The sequence below is a fragment of the Anthonomus grandis genome, chromosome 11 (genome assembly GCF_022605725.1).
Source record: "Anthonomus grandis grandis chromosome 11, icAntGran1.3, whole genome shotgun sequence".
In the NCBI taxonomy this organism is placed as follows: domain Eukaryota; kingdom Metazoa; phylum Arthropoda; class Insecta; order Coleoptera; family Curculionidae; genus Anthonomus; species Anthonomus grandis.
Window position 1 is genome coordinate 16342593 of NC_065556.1, and position 18356 is coordinate 16360948.

General features: G+C 33.3%; 1 protein-coding gene across 2 annotated transcripts in view; it reads left to right on the forward strand.

The window, feature by feature from the left end:
* LOC126742288 (pre-piRNA 3'-exonuclease trimmer-like) overlaps positions 1-11323 on the forward strand; it is a 49806-nt gene extending 38483 nt beyond the window's left edge. For both annotated transcript variants that reach the window (XM_050448916.1, XM_050448917.1), the window contains 2 exons: positions 1429-1530; positions 11004-11323. In XM_050448916.1, coding sequence (XP_050304873.1) covers positions 1429-1530; positions 11004-11067 — 166 coding nt within the window. In that variant the 3' untranslated portion in view covers positions 11068-11323. The remainder of the gene's footprint in view (positions 1-1428; positions 1531-11003) is intronic.
* The last annotated feature ends 7033 nt before the right edge of the window (positions 11324-18356 follow it).

Below are 18356 nucleotides of genomic sequence, written 5' to 3' on the forward strand. Positions count from 1 at the left end.
TTTGAACATTTGAGTGATGATCCTTCATCCAGGTCTAAGTTGAATGATATCAAATAGTCACTTGGTGCTTTATTTCAATTATTGTGGAATAGGTGTATTTTAGTTAATAATATAATTAATTGTATATTAGTGTAACTTTCAAATCTTCCTTCGTCGATTTAGCAGGTCACTTAGGCGCTGACGCTCTTCCTACTCCATGGATGTCTGTTTCTTTATTACTTCCTGCCTTTGAAGATCAACAGTGTGCTTTGTTCATTTTCCAGAAATGAAATCAATAGAAAGAAATCAATCTACGAGAAAAGTGGAAAGAGTTGTTGGTCTGCATTATATGGACTTTATTTTAACACTTAACTGATGATTTCTTAGACAGATCAATTAGTCGCTGACATTTTTCCAACTCCACAAATGAGTCTCTTTACTATTTCCGACCTCTGAAGATCTACAGTGTGTTCTGTTAACGTTCCAGAAATCAAATCAATAGAAAGAATTCAATTTGCAACAAAGTGGAAAGAGTTGATCTTCATTATAGAGTTTCCTGGACTTTATTTTAAGTGGATGATTTTTCAGGCAGGCCTAAATTAAATGGTCATCGGATATTTACTTGGTATTTTGTTTCAATTACTCTGGAGTACGTGAATTCAATTCCTTTCACGTCTTCCTTCCTCATTTTAGCAGGTCAGTTAATCGGTAACATTCTTCCCACTCCATAGATAAGTCTCTTTACTACTTCCTGCCTTTGAAGACCTACAATGTGCTCTGTTCATGTTCCAAAAATCAAATCAATCAACCAGAAAAGTGGAAAGAGTTGGTCTTCATTATAGAGCTGCCTGGTCTTTATTTTAACATTTAAGTGATGATCTTTCATAAGAGATACTTATTAGAGATACTTTATACTTCAAAGAAATACTTAGAAGGCACGTTATATGACATCCACTATAATGTTTAAGATAATGCCGCTAAGGTTTGGACCTAGTTCTACTTAGAGGTCATCTAAGTATGTTTTTATCACCAGCTGTATTAGTTGCTGTCTTGTGTTAATTACTTTGATTGAAAGATCTGCAGTTTGCCTTGTCCAACTTTGAATAATTAAATCAAACAGCATAAATTTGTCTTTTGTATCCATGGACGACGAAAGAGTTACTTTGTATTGAGGTTCACATTACTTCTTAAAATTATAAAACCAACAATTCAACTAGGCCACAACTTGGCCTGGAAGCCTGAATACATGTGTCACCAATTTTTTTTTTTCTAATTTAATACAATATGCATTTTATAATAAGTTAAATTATTTTTGTTTTGGCAATGACACATTTATTGTTTAGGTATATGTTTGTATTTTTATTTTTATTAATTTTTAGGGAAATTTTTTGTTTTTATGCTAAATAAAGATTATTATTAACAACCTAACATTTATTTTTTTCGTTACAGTGCCAGACGAATTTTAAGAGACTTCAAGAATATGAGCACCGAATATGATGTGCAAAGATACAATGCGCTAAAACACTCACCCTTTGCCAGATTTTTCTTTGTGTAAGTATTAAACCTGACATTTTACTTTTATAAATGTTGGCTGTAGCTGTCTTACATCTTAAAGATGTAGATTATTTGATCAATTTGACTCCTGTCCCGAATATTATGTTTATTTTACATTTTGTACGACAGTTGAGCTCAAAGATGCATCTGCAACATAATACTGTTTAAACGAAAGCACGCTTGTCACTCAATTCATATTTCTCGTCTATTTTTGTTAACGATAATATTTTTATTTATATAAGACACGAAATTTGTAAGTTGGGAGTAACGTAGGCTGTTTCAAGGATGAGTTTGGTTTATGTTAAATTGTAATAATACCTGGAATATTTCATTCATTGTTTAAATAGTAGGTTTAAATATTTAAAATTATATTATTTCCAGCTATTAAGCAGCTTTTAGGTTTGGATGTGGTTTCATTCATAAATTGTTAATTTAAGCTTGTTTTTCCACTTTTTTGATTGACTGCTTTTACGTGGTATTATTAATTTTATAAATGCTATCTTTGTGATCTTCCACTAGTTGCATAGAAAAATAATAACCAGGTTAAGTAGTATTAGTCACAGTTATACCACAAATTGAAATTACTCTAATCGAGAGTGAAAGTTCTGGCTCGATATGTATTCTGTCGCGTACACACTATTAGGTACCACAGCATCCCATATTTTAGCACGAAATCTCAAGTTCTAGAGACTGCGACCTTATGTTTTGACTTTCGACTATTCGTATGTTATTTACTATTTTATTCGTTACTTAGTTTAGGTCGATTGCGTTGAAATGTACATTTAAGTAAATAGTTTTGTACTATCAACGAATTATATGAATTTAGGTTAGACTTATTCAATTTGAATAACAACCGTACTCAATATCCATGTAATTTGTCTGCAGCTGCTTTTCCTAGGGCAGAATACTCTTCATTTATGTGGTCTTTCTTACGCCACAGAAATCGATTCGCGTCTTTTTGGTAAGATTTCTTACAACTGAGTAAAAGTAATTTGTGGTAATACATTTTTGTGAAGAAGGCTCATAACTGCCGAATATTTTTCAACCTGGCGTCAATAAGGTACGAAACTAAATTGAGTCTTCTGATGATGAGATTGAAGGCATTTTCTCTAGACAAAAGACTTTCTTCCAAGAAAGTATATTTCTTCTTAACCATACACTCCACTTCCAAAAACGAACGAAGTAGTACACCACAGCTGGTATTTAGATCTGAATATATTTCTTCATCCAACAACAGCATTTCGGATTCCTTCTGTGAAAAGATATTAAGTTATGTTTTTCTGGAATGCTAGTTGAATATAGTTAGATTGATTAGATTGATTTAGCGAATGTCCCAATGATGAACGCAACTTATAGCATAATGTATAACGTAATAAGGCAATATGGTAGTATGGCTACTTTAGGTTTCTGGAAGCCCTTTATAGCAGTGAGCTTTCCAGCAACTATGCAATCATTTCTAGAATTTTGGACCCTGTTTTTATGTGATTTTCTTTTCACATTAAAACTGGTGAAGGATTGTTGTTATGTGAAGTCAAAGCTGATTTGGATTCGGAATCTTTTTAGGGTAGCTCTGTACACAGTATACGATGATTTGTAATAAATCAACCATTTTGCTTCTTTGATTACCATCTTACAGGATTTAGCCATTGCTTTCCTACAGATATTAAATATTCCTTGAATCTGCAAGGTTCATTTCCCGTTTTCTGAACAATATTTGACCAATAGAAGCAATCATAAAAGAGGTTTCAGTTGAAAAAATAGTTAGCACATGTAAGAAGAGACTGCTGCGTTTAAAAGTAGTCCTATGAGCTCAAGGATGTCAACGATTTTACTCCCCGAAGATAAGTTTGAAAGTGAATAGCTCTCTCTATGTTAGTTTATCTCTGGGTGCGACAAGAAACAATCCGGAAGCCACGAAAGTTATCGATTCTATTACACCCGAACACTACCTGAGGGTTCCTGGAAAAGTTGGACTCTTGGGGATGGTGGGATATGTTTAATCTGCTCCTTTGCATCTCCTTAAGCTATTCTTGTACTTTTCTTCTCAGGTGACGTGTTTTCTTCTTTGTCCTATCTACAGCCGACATTGATGGCTAGAGGTCCAAGGTTGTGTTCGACTGCTAAGATACTTTTGGAGGCCTAATAAATGTTGATCTCCTTTCTTGTTTAGATTTTCTTTTCATTACATCTTTTTTGAGAAAGATGTCCTCTATTTGGAGATCTGACTTGCTGAGGCTGAAGTTCACTACAGGCGAGCATTCGTGCCAGGGGTCTTAGCTTGATGGTGTTGAGGATTGATTGATTTCAGGTTGTTTTTTAGGACTAAAAATGCATGACTTATTAATATTCTGGAAATCTGCTCGTAGCAACTTTCAGGGGTAAAACAACATGCCTCAACACATATTAAAAATCAAAGCTTAATAATAATAATCAGAGTGAGGTAGAAATCTGATAGCGGAGCTGTTTGCTTCTTATTTTATTTCTATGGATAAGAATTTTAAGAAGGTGGTGAATGTGCTTGGGTCTACCACAATCTCTTAAATTTTTTTCTGTTCTTAAATATTCAAAAAGGTGTGCCGACTTTTTGCCAAACCTGTTCCTTGTTATTTTCTTGTATAATTAGTCTCTTAAGCATGGTCTCTTTCACAACAAGTTGAAGCATTTTCATTTTTCTCCCATCTTAGAGAGACCGAAATTAACTGGCAACATCACCCAGATATTATAGGCCTACCTGTGTACAGAGAAACATTCTAAATGTATCAAATGTAATCTCTTCTAGTATGATGAGATACGCATACGTATACAGATTGGCGAATGGATCACTACACATATAAAGTTCCTAACAGGCGAGTTATTCGAGCTCGATTATTTTAAATTTTAATTTACTAAGTGTCTGACGTCGGTGGGGACTTAAGGACTTGCTACAAAATTTTAAGAACTATTACGCGGCATTAGTATAATATTTTTCTAAAGCAGGAAGTACATGTGTAATTACAGTTTTTTTTATCCTGTGCATTGCATGTTGAAAATTAAAGCGTTTTTATTATTAAAATAAAATATAAACTCTACTAAAAATAGAGTTTAAATATTATAAAAAAACAGAAAATAAAACTGTTGGGATTTTAATAATGGGATTTTCTTTAACTTCATTAATCAATTTAAATATAAAATAACGGTAAACTCATACAATAAAAAATGGTAAGTATTTATACATATTCTAGGGACTGAAAAACCGTTTAAGGCCGAATTCTGTACAATAATATAATAAGATAAGTGGAACGACATACGTCCACCAGTAACACGTTCGGTACGCGCCACCCTTCTTGAAGTGAATTAATTACGTTTTAATATTGTGCATCTATGTAAAATTTGTTCTGCTATTTCCTGTTCTTTTGGGATTATTAGTTTGGTTGTTATAATTCAGATTATGTAATTGTCCAAGGACTATTGAGTTAATAAGTGCAGATATCTTGCCCCAGAAAGTGTTTGTTCTTTCCTGTTGCACGATTACTGGTCCTTCGCTGGGTATGGGTGCCTGATTGCGATATATATAAAACTCATAATAAAAACCAGCGTAGCATTTGAGGATTAGACAGACACTCTAACTAATAAACCTAACAAATAATTCTTTAAATAAAATACTCAAAAAGACCTTCTTTAGCTAAACAAAAGGTTAGGCTATCGTAAAAGCTGTTTCTTACTTCCAAAAGACTTTGAGGTAAAATGGAATTGGCAGATTCAACAATTTTGTTTCTCAACCCTTTAAATTCGTTGGCCTACTATTATGATGTTTATAAATAGTCTCCTTAAGATAACCCCGAAAATTAAAGACATTTGGCGACAAATCGGGAAATCTTGGAGGCCATTTAATATTGCTAATCCTACTAATAAGGCCGTTAGAAAAAGTATTTGTTAAAAATTCTTTTACTCTAAACGCATTATGAGCAGGTTTGCATTATAAGCAGCCTTGTTGAAAGTAGACTGATCTCAGGTCTATATCAGGGAGGAGTTGGCAAAAAATGCCCAATAATATGGTTGCCCAAAATACTAGCCCAAACATTCAACTTATGAGGGTACTGAGTACGGAACTGAAAACTTTTGGGCTCGTTTTCCTGAGATGAGTAAGGAACAATGGAAGAAATGTGTTTACCATGTAATGGAAACTGATCAACTGAAAACAAAATATTTTCTATAAAATTTTCATTTTTATTTGCCTTATAGAAACGTATCATCCATTTTTTCTTTAAGAGACCAAACGAAAACAAAAACAAAGGTAAGGACACAAAGTCACGGTCTCATCCAATCTATATAATTTCTTAAAAAAGCTTAAAAGCTACACGTGTTTCGCTCCTGTCGGAGCATCATCAGGCCTAAAAAATACATTAAGATATTTTTCTAAAAGAACGCTTATAAAACTCATTACCTAGATCTACACAGATCTGATTACAACTAACAACAAAAGAAAAGCTAGGTTAAGTTAACAATTCCCACCATAGATAAAAATGTATGCTGATGATGCTCCGACAGGAGCGAAACACGTGTAGCTTTTAAGCTTTTTTAAGAAATTATATAGATTGGATGAGACCGTGACTTTGTGTCCTTACCTTTGTTTTTGTTTTTATTTGCCTTTTCTATCATGGTTTCACAAAGTGCCATTCTTCGCCATTGGTCTTTAGGAAACTCTTCCTGAGGTTTGAAATATTTAAAGTATTTGTATTTTTTTTCCAAATACTCGTCACAGTTATATGGTGCATGCATACCCAGTTCCTGTCGAAAAAGCACTACAAACCGTTTGTTCTCTCCGTTCTATCTCCTGAACCTTTTCAATAGGTAGTTCTTGAGCTTGGATGTTTTTCAATTTCAAGTTTTTCATTTCAGTTTCACAATTTCTACATTCTTCGAGTCAAAAAAAAAAGTCTTAAAACTTGACACGACATTTAAAATAGTTTTAGCAAAAGGAATCGGTCTATTTTCAAAATTTACCGATAATAATTCCCTGCATTGTACTGTCAAATTTCCTCCATAAAACTATTTAATCAATTCAACTTTTTCGGAAGAGGTATAAGCAGCCATAATGACAAATATTTAAAAATGTTAAAATAGCACTTTAAAACTGCAGTATGCAATTACACAGCAAAATGAGGCCTGCTGATGTACCGTCCCGAAAATAGCATATCAGACGATAGGAATCCGCCACACCGCTTATCAACCAGAAAGTAAGCGAGAAATGGTGGTGCCATTTATAATGCCTATGTGTAGTCTTCTATTCACCAACGTGTATACAGAATACTTATTTGACTAAGTTTGTTTGACCTTTGAACTTTGGATGTTTTAATGGCTCTCTTGTTCTGAGACAGAAAAAGTATAGACAATTATCCTCCATTATCTCTGTTAAGTACATTGTTTAAGGTTCTTGAAAATTTGTATTGAATTAAATTTCAGCTTTTTTTAACTGATATAATTTATTTAAAACCTGAAAGCAGGTTTGTTTCGTTCAGGCAGAAGTGCACTGTCGGCTATGTTGCAGTTTTTGGGCGAACTCTGTAGCTAATAACCATTTTGATCAAGATGAGAAATGTTTAAGACTTTTGTGGCAAGGTTCATGAAGAATCCAAGGCGTTTGACTTTGTAAATCATCAGCTGTTAATCAATAAACTTGAAAGTGTTGGTTTCACAGGTATAAAAAGAATAAAAAAGAAAATCTTCCTCCCAGGTCTCAGATTGTTGAAATTAATTAATAATTTCCAGTCTGATACAATGGCTTTGGATCTTGGGGTTCCATAAGAATTCATCCTTGGACCTCTGTAATTTCTAATATTCGCCAATGATTTGCCATCTACCGTGGATCACAGAGAAGATCTTACCATGTTTGCTGAAGATAATTCAGCATAACATATGATGCATTTTACTCGTGCATGTCACCTTTGTTTGAATACCACCAAAACAGTTTTCACACAGTTTAACCCTAGAAATTCTCACATGAATTTTGTTATGCTTTTTAATTAAGTCAGATAGCCGGACCATTGCGCAGGTAAAGTATCCTAGGGCTTGAACTTAAATGGAGCTTTTAATTGGAGAGTTCATGATAACGAAATGTTTGGCTATTTCCTATGCATCTTGTAGACTTCGATGCATAAAAAGCAAAAGCACTGTATTGGCATATTATCATCCTCAGTTTTGCTTAAGAATTAAATATGGGATTATATTCTAGAGAGCATTAGCAGAATTCCCGAGGGTCTTTAGACTGTAAATGCAAGCACTTAGAGGTATGATAGGGGTGAATCAAAAACGTTTTAACTGATTAATGGGAATTGCTTGCTTTTGAATTTGCACAGATATGTTGTCAAAGCGACTTTCCCTAATTATAATACAATTTATAGAAATTATTTTGTTGTCCTTACCCATAGATTATCTTTGTTTGAATAAAGCTCTGTTGATATGGGAATAAAACTTTTTATTAGGGTACCTCCTAAAATCAAAATTATTAATAATATTATATCTTATAAGCTTGAGGTTAAAATGTACTTTTTAAACATAGTGTTTATAGTGTCGAAGAATTCTTAATGATAAACCTGTCATATTATTAGTGTAAAAGGATGGGAGATGGACCAGGAGGGTAGACGGTCGCATATAACGCACCTTCACGAATGTTATTTACGATAGTTGAAATCACCACGTGCAAAAATTTTATATCAGTTTTGAGAATCTAATTTTTTTTTTAAATCAGGTAAGTTTAACCGATTTTGGTTGGATTAGTGTTTAGATACCATATACAAGGTGTACTAGAGAGCACCAATCGTAGCTCTAAACGGCATATTTTAGAAGCTAGACACTGGTCCATCTATCCTCCTATTTGAGGATAGATGGCCCACTTAAGTGGAGGAGAGTTGGACCAGCCTATTTTGTTTTAGGATTATGCCCAATAAATATATCCGAAAACAAAACGCACCTAAAAGAGTTTCTTGGACGGCTAGAGCATTAGGTGATGCAGTTGATGTTGTGAAGAGTGACGGTATGGGCATTAACGAAGCCGCGAAAGCATTTGGGAGCCCAAAAACAACTTTTAAGCGCAGATTAAAAGCTAATAACATCGATAGCTGTAATCGTCTGGGGCCAGATTGTTCTTTGGGCTCGAACGTCGAAACAAAAATAGTCAGTCACATAAAAAAACTGCAAAAGGCAGGCTTTGCACCCACCAGAACAGAAGTAAGAATCATGGCGTTTAATTTATCTGAACGATTGGGGATTCCAAATAAATTTAATAAAAAGGAAGGTACATTAAAAAAAATAAAAACCACATTGCTAATTTATTATCGTCTTTTATAGGTAAAGCTCGCCAAAAATGGTTAGAACTGTTTTTAAAGCGAAGACCTGAAATTTTAATCAGAAAATCCGAGAACACCTCAATTGCGCGAGCTTCGGGAATGTCAAGAGAAACCGTTAATAATTACATTTCGGATCTACAGAGAATTATGACTGAACACAATTTTTATGATAAACCCGGGCATATATTCAATACAGACGAAACAGGATTACAGCTGAGCACTAGGGCTGGTCAGGTACTAGCCGAAAAAGGATCAAAATGTGTTCCAAGCGTAAGCCCTGGGGAAAAGGGTGAGACAATTAGTGTCATAGCATGTTGTAGCGCAGAAGGCACTTTTATCCCCCCATATTGTGTTTTCAAAGGAAAAAATAAAAAAGAAGACTGGCATGAAGGTATGCCACCGGGTTTTAAAATTAGAATGTCGGAAAAATCTGCTTACGTTAATAGCGAGATTTTTTTAGAAAGGTTACGAACACATTTTCTACCAAGAAAGCCCTCGGGTAAAACTTTACTAATGGTAGATGGCCACAAGTCCCATACGACCAACCTGGATCTACTAGAATTTGCTGAGCAAAATAATATAATTTAGTTTTGTTTATCATCGCATACCACTACTGCAGCCTCTTGATCGCGCCTTCTTTAAATCTCTTAAAAGCAACTTCTACGCTGATTGCCGTTTTATGGTTCAAAATAACCCAAATAGGGTCCTTAATCGTCTTCAATTTGGTAAGCTGTTAGGTCGAGCATGGGGAAACTCAGCAACTGTTCAAAATGCGGCCTCTGCATTAAAATCCACTGGGATTTATCCATTTAATCCGTTATTCCGGAATATGCTTTTCAAACACAGACACCCCTTGAAAGTCCTGAAACAGAAACATTACAGACGGTCCAGACGGATATCAGTTAGAGCTGAGTCTCCTCAACCAGGCCCCTCCGGAATTCAAAATCTAAAAGCCTTACCCATCAACCCTAACAAGTCATCAGTACCTGATGAAGATATAACTCCCGGAAAGGCTCTTGATGAAGTAACGCCTGTACCTGTTTTATCTGCAGCAGTGAAAAGAGTTCCTAAAAAAATATCCGGAGAGATAACAGCTAAGGAATTTATAAAAAATAAGAAAGATGCACAACTCAAAAAGAACGTAAAACCTGTAAGAAAATTAAAAAGTAAGAGAAAGGTGAGTGAATCTTCAGTGTCTGAAGATGACGTTACTCTTGATGACAGTTCCAGTGGTGAAGAAAACTTTAGTGATTTACAAAATGAATGTGTCGGTTGCAAGGAGGACTATAACCAAACGTCTAAAAAAGACGAATGGCTGCAATGTATCATTTGTAAACGTTGGTTACATGAAACTTGTTCTGGCTTCGTTAACCTTTGCAATAAGTGTGGAAAGACTGTAGCCACCAAAAAAAAATAAAGTATAGCATGGTCCGTCTATCCTACCCCTAGTGGTCCATCTCATCTCCACAGAGCAGGATAGATGGACCAATGGCATACCTGTCATTATGTATATTTTTAGTGCCGAGAATTAATATTTTTAATTCCTAATTATGCCAAAAGAAATACCAATGTTATGTTACGTTATATATATTTTTTCCAATTTTGTTATTTTTTTATTAAAGAAGCACGTTTAATTTTTTAAAATGTGGTCCATCTCTCCTCCTTTTACCCTATATATATATATTTTAAATTTAATGTATAGTTTTGTTTATTACATGCAATTATTTAGTTGTTGTATACTGTGTATGTAATACCATTTGACTTTTTCTATACCAAAATTGTATTGGTCTTGGATATTCTATTCTATTCTGTTTTCCATTGGTTAAAATTCTGCTAAGGAGTCAAACGCTTCACGTCAATATAAGAGGAATTTTTATCTTCCACTTGTCATTGTATAAAGCCCATTGTGGTGTGTGAACTCCTGATGTGGATACCTTGGGTAGGTGATGCAGACATATTTATTTGAGTCTAAATTGGTAAATAGTCATAAATCATTTTTACTCATAATAGAGCCAACATTTACATTTATTGAATGTAAGACAGAAGAGCATACTTGTATTTTTGCTCTCTAACTTGCTTTCATGGTGATGTATGCATCTATTTAAGTTGTATTATTAAGTAATTTTTTCCAAATTTTTTTTTCAGGGGTGGCCTAACTGTCTCCAGTGTTCTCATTCTATGGATTACCCATGCAGTGATAAAAAGATAGAATGAAAGTCTAAAAAAATTATAATGAACCTATTGTAATAATGGATGAATGTTTCTATTGAAGTCTATTTTCTTAATTTAATTCTAGAGAAGTAAATTTAATTGCAAGATAGTCTTTTCAGTAAATTAAATGAACATTGTAAGTAAACATCAGTAATGTATAACAAGTCAATTGACCACATAATTTACTTAAAAAAAGATGTGGACTTAAGTTGTCACATCAAAATAGAATTTATAATAAAAGACAAGCAAACCTACGTGGATTTTATTTTTTTTTCTGAGGTAGATTCGCTCGAATCCCGAAATATATTTTAATGACGTAAACGCGGCGCGATTTATTTATAAAGGAGCTTCAAACGCGCAAAATCGCTTTTTTTTTTAAATGAATTTATTGTCTGTAAGAAATTTGATTTTGTGTACGTTATTAATTTGTTTTTTTCCTCTCAGATATTTCTATATATTTTTTTAAAAACATTTGACGACTCTAAAAAATTACATAAACCATCGGGAAATATTTAGGTTTATAAACACGTGTGTAGGCGTTTAATATGAATTTAAAAATATGTTTAACACGGTAAACTGGAAAGCATCTTTTATTAGGCTTTTATTATAATTAAACTGTATATTTTATCCAGAGTCTGTCTATACATACGTCAAGATTCGCTTTAATCTTTTCAAATTTTCAGTACCCATATATACGTTATATAACGTGTCCCGTCAATGTCTTACTTACGAAAATCAGTTTTAAATTCCGACCGGTGGTAGTAATCATTTGAGACATTAACAAAAAAATTTTAATGGATTTTTACTCATCTCGGGATTCATTACTTGGCAGAGGACTCGGGCTGTCACCCGTGTAAATCTATTTCTAAAATGTTTTTACGTTCGTGGCGACTGTAATGAATATAATTCTACTTTTCAAAAGAATTTTTTGATAGGAGCAAAAAATATAAGAGAATTTTGGATATTTGACAGAAAAACTTGCATTGATACCTCTATATTAATAATAATAATTTTCACTATTTAACAAGTTAGATTTACAAATAATCCTATGCTAACCATAATTGTACTATTGTGAAACGAGGGGAGGTCCAGATGTACATAAATAGGTTTATCTACCCTGTGCTACTTAACCTTAGATATCTATAGTATCTTAATTCAAGGAAAAAGTCTTACAAAAAATATATATCATTAATAGGACAAATTGATATATTTTAATTGTACAGGGTGTCCCATTTTGGGTACTTTTGCGGGATATCTCTGTTATTTTTAGAGATAGAGGGTTGCGGTTTTCGCGACGCTGTGCTACTTTTTTGTAAAACTAAGGATGCTGCTTTGTTAAAATTTTTATAGCTTTTTTATTTTTTAAGATTCAGAGCATTTTTAAAATTTTTGCATTTTGGGACCTCTCGTCGTATCTCCGTAGTATCTAGTGTCCACCGTAGTATCTAGTGTCCTCCGTAGTCCATAGAATCTAGTGGTATAGATATTTTTTTTTTGATTAATTGTTTTTGAGTTATATCTTAAACTTATGTTTTTTTAAATGGAACACTCTACATATTTATAGTTCATAAAATTGGTCTTTTTTTTACCTTTTGAAAAATATATAACAGTATGGACTTATTTTCAAAAATACGCAAAAAAAATTACAATTTTCTAAATTTAAAACATCAAATTCATAATTTAATGGGAGGTCATGGCTATTTATAACAAGAAATAAAAAGATAGAAAATCTGTCCAATTTATAATCATATAACGATCAACTTTTTCAACAAGAAATGGTGCGGGCTTTAAACCAGCGGTTTCTATGTGTTTACACCAGTCATCCGGTACTTCCGCCCGAAACTTTCCGTTTAAGATCCCCATATCCTTATTACATTCCATGTAGGAGTGACCTCGAATGGGGAATGTGACTTCAATGGACTCAAGCTTGGAACGATGATGGACTAAGTAATGTAAAAATTTGACCACTGGAAAGTTCTTATTCTGTCCGGAGCACGAATCACAGAATATCTGTAAATTTCTAACTTCAGCAGGTAACTTCAAGGTAATATAATCAAATAAAAATGAGCAGACTTGGTTCGCGCCCTTTTTTCCTACTGTCTCAGGATAAGCATAGAAGAATACTTCAGAATTTGAGAGTTTGTGTACAATAAATGAAAATAATGATGCTAACTGCCGGCTGTAGTACACATCATTCGTGGATAAATTCGGCATGGGCAAATTTCTTCCGAAATCCATGCATATTGCTTCTGTGTCTGCCTTTGTTCGACTCCTCAACCTGGCCTGCTTTTTACATGCGTAGAATACCTCGGCTTTCGCTAGATGTAGTTTTTGTTGAAACATCAAATCCTTAATGCCCTTTTCCTCTTGGCATGCATCAATCTGTACTTTTAATTGGTCGCAGAAGCTACAAGTATCACTATGGGGATATCCAAAGGATATATTAAACTTGCTGCAAAATATGGAGCGGTAAGTTTCATAACTAGCCTTAACTTGAGGAATTTTTTCTTTAAACATATCATACATTTTTTTCACATTTAACTCGGCAAATAAATAAATTCTCTTAGTTTTATTAAGACTGTAGTGGCTTGATCTAGCCTTGAAACTTTTAATATGTTCTAAAATTTTGTTTTTAGTTTCAACGCTTAGTTTGTGTTTTCTATTCAAATGTCTGCCCCGTTTATCAATAGGTGCAGTTCCACTCATTTGGAGACTCTTTTGTATGGTTTCTATTCTACGTCTTGTTAAACCATGTAGAGAAACAAACGCATTCTTGCAAACTCGCTCTTCAACTGCTACATTCTCACGAACTATACGCACCTTGTAATAAAACGTTGATGTTCTCAGGACACTCTCATCTTCCGGTAATCGAGGTCGGCGCTGAGCCACTGGACAAAGAGAAATTAGACCTGTTAAATAGGCTGTTTGATCATTCCAACTTTTTATTAGATTAAACTTTCGTACAATGTCCATTCTTTCATCTGCAGTTATCTCTTCAAAACATCTGTATCGTCGGCATTGACAGGCATCACCAGTTAGATGTAACTGCAGCCTCATTAACTTGGTAGCATCTCTTACCCGACCCGTACATTTTCTCTTTTTTGTGCTTATTGGCTTTGTTTCATGATCTTCACAATCACTCAAATTATTATTGTCCATTGTATTGTTTTTCACTAACAGCAATAACAAACAAAACCTTTTTTACGCGAGTATCGTTAACCTTACTTGCCGAAGATATAAACGACTGCAAAACGACTAATTTATATACACGCAAGATAACGTCAAAAGTGACTTAACACGTTTTTTCATTGTACCGCGTGGACTTAACACATTCTTTCCTAGTACACCAATATTTATTCTTTTTAAAACTGGTGACTGGTCACGTTATTCCCCTGTATGGCCGTGTATATAGATAATATACCTTTTAACCTATCATTTTTTCTGATTAGTTCGATTTCACAAATTTATTGGGTTACTGGATCTTTGCCTTCTCTGTAATTTTATGTAACAATAATTTTTTAGAAAGTTAATTTTAAGAAAATTTATTAAAATTAATAACTTATTACAGACCACAATGCGCGACGGCACTTTGGGTTACACTGAAATCAAGCTTCAACATGTCTATGTAAATTCATCTTGAATGTCTTGATTTTGACAGAAAAACATTTATTCATGCCTCTAGTTCTCAGCTCTCGATCCGAGCCAGTTGGAATTTGCTTAGGTGATGGCCCTGTCATCTGCAAACTCGTTGAAGTAGGTAACAGGAAGATATTTTTTAAGGAATGTTCTGTTGGAAAGTTTTCCATAAAGTCTCATTTTGGAGCTTAACTTTCCGTATATGCTTCCGACTATATAACTCTCTCTTCTAAACTTTATACGTAATATTTTTAAATTTAGATGTTTCCAAAATACAGGAAGCCAACATATGTAAATTTAAACAGTGATCTTAGAAGGCAGGTAGGAGTATCGAGTAATCTATAACTGAGACTTTACCCTAGAAAATTAATTGCAGTTTGCCAGTGATGCTTTATCAGTTAAATCTATTGAATAATTTAAATTTGGCAACGACAAAATTATATTTCAGGATCAAGCAAGGAATTTTAGTTTAATAATAGATCATACATTACGCTTTAAAGAATGTCACCTGAAAACCCAGAAAAGCTTATTCAACTTTAAAAATGTTATATACACATAGATATTATGTAAATCCTATTAAAATCCTCAATTTTGTTCCTTTTTCATTTTTAGTGACACAATATATGGACTCTGCCTTCATAATGTAACTAAACGACGAATTCAGGTTTTCCAAAACTCCTGTCTAAGATTTATATCTGGCATCCGTAGACCCAACAGTATTTCACATAAATTAATGGATGTTAAGTGGATTAATATGGAAAGACGCAAAGAATTACATTTTACTATAAAATCTCAAAAAGTCGTTCTCCTACATCTATTTTTGATAAAATAAAATCAAGAACATCGGAACATACACTATTATACATTTCTATATATAATAGAAATTTGTAAATGTTCGTTTTCTTAGGTGATCAGTTTGATTAACAAATACAAAGTCTTGGATTTGGTTCCATCTATAGGATCATTTAAGGGTTTGATCTGGAAAAAATGTTTTGTCTTTTTCTTTTACCTCCATCACAACCTTTCTCTAATTACTTTTATCTCTTACTTTTATATTTATCATTTCTTCGTATAGTAAAATTTCGATTTATATTTAAATTTTGTGGCCTGAACAGCCCCTGACTTTGTTAGGATGCTGAGAAAATGACCCTTTAATCTCGACACAGTTTATATGGATTAATAAAAGTTATTATTATTCTCTTGATATCGCAGCTGGTTGTGGGAGTGAACATTAGTCTACAGTCCTTCTTAAAAATTGTATTTCTGTTACCAAATTAAAACTATTTTCAACCCCAGAATACGAAAATGTAATATTTGCGCCCTGTAATATAACAGTTAATTCACCATTGCGTACTTATTTTGTACTGCGTGAAACTCCAAACACTTTTGGCTATTATTATAACACTTAAATTCGCTAGAAATTATGGGAAATCAAAAATTAAGTTTTATGAGCTAAAATCTAATCCGAATTTAATGGCGTCATTAAATGGTGTTGGTCCCGTATAATAAATGTGCAATAAAACGATTTTAAGATTTGTTTTTAGTGTGTAAACAGTATTAAGCGTAGTCCCTGATTATATTATAAAAAATAGATTTATATAGTAAAAATTAATTAATTTGATTTTAATTCAGTTTTCATATATCATTTAACAATTGTTCTTTGATAAACAAATTTCGGTGAATCTAATAAAAATTAATTAGTTAAAACTTATAGCAATTCATTTAGAGAAGATACAACCAAAACTCTAACAATGTTGCTTTAAAGAAGATTCAGGAATGTTTGGTATATTCCATATTCGCGGAATAAATCACGAATATTTTAGTATAAAAGGCTGAGACTGGGTTTAAGGATAAAGGTGTTTCAGTTCACGATTTCTATTACTTACTAGAGCAGCTTAGGTTGGAAAATGTTTTATTAATTTTACCGGCGAAGGATATACATATTAATATATGCTTTAACATTTAATTGTAAATGTTTTGGATAACGTTTCACAAGAAGAAACTTTAGAACAACTTTGGCTAATAACTAAAATTAATAATGTCACTTGGGGGTAGAACTTGTATAAAACCCAACGCGTTATTTTGGCGATGAAGCAAGCCTAATTAACGTTTTTATAACATATAATAAAAAGTTTGTAGGCGGAGATGTTATACACTATCAAATGCATAACGAATCAAATCATGAACTTATATACTGCAATCTTAACATTCAGGTGCCTGAAGCTTTACCTAAAATGGTAACGTATCGTAATTATAAGAATTGTGATCAACAGAATTTTGAGTCTGATCTTCTAAATCAAACTTGCATATATTGAGTACATTAGTAGATCACAGAATAGCAAGAAACTTTGGAGTAGCTTAAACGAAATGAACATTTATAGAAAAACAAAAAAAAATATATTGATTTACCTCTTTCTCTAAGAGATCCCCATAAAATTAACGATTTCTTTTTAGATTCAGTGCAAAAATATCACCAAAAGTCAACAAAGAGACACTTAAAATGTATCGTACCACAAAATGTACTGCAAGTAGATTTCAATTTAGTCTGTGTTCAAATAGTGATATCTTATTATCCTTAAGGCCTTATGCCAGATTAAGTCTGATGCTTCGAGATCTGATCAGCTCTCCCTCGTTATGATAAAACTATGTTGTCAGGTGATCATTTCCATCTTAGTAGAAATTTATAACAAATGCATTCACACCTGCACGTATCCACATCAATGGAAGGATGCGGTTGTATTGCCGCTACCAAAAATCACTAATCCAACTAAATTCACTGAATTACGCCCCATTAGCTTACTCTCCGTATTGTCAAAGATTTTTCAGAGAGTACGTTATAACCAGATTTTTGAATACTTACACGAAAATAATTTAGTTGCTTCGTGCCAATCTGAGTTTAGAAAGGGATACAGTACATCTTCCGCCTTGCCGAAAGTACTCGATGATATTGTTAGGGAGCTAGATATAGGAAAGACATCGGCATTAATATTTTAAGACTACAGTAAACCTTTTGATGTACTCAATCACGAGTTATTGTGGGCAAAATTGGGCTATTACAGTTTTAGTAAGAGTGTGGTTGACTTTTTTAGAAATAACTTATCAGGAAGAACTCAGAGGGTACTTGTGCAGCATCGTTTGTCGAATCCACGTGAACTCAAGAGTGGGGTTCCACAGGGCTCTATACTAGGGCATCTACTTTTTATTATATTTATGATGGACATATATAAAATTGTTAGCTAGAATAATATCCATCAATATGCCGATGATACCCAGGTTTACGACAGTTTTTTGAAGTCTAGTGCAAATGCATCGTGAGAAAAAATTAACAGATGGTTGGAATCCATTTATCAGTATTCAACAAATAATGGTTTAAAGATAAATTCTAGTAAGTCTGCAATTATGTATATGGGACACAATAAGAACTGAGCTGAGGCAAACATGAATCTAACCATGAACAAGGAGAAACCTAATGTTGTAACTGAATACAAAAATGTGGGTATACTCATGGACACAAATCTTCGTTTTCGAAACCACGTAGCAAACATAGTTAGGAAAAGTTATTTTTCACTTAGAAATCTATACAAACATAAATATATTTTAAATCAAAATTTAAAAAAGCAACTTTGTGAATCTCTGGTACTTTCAGTAGGT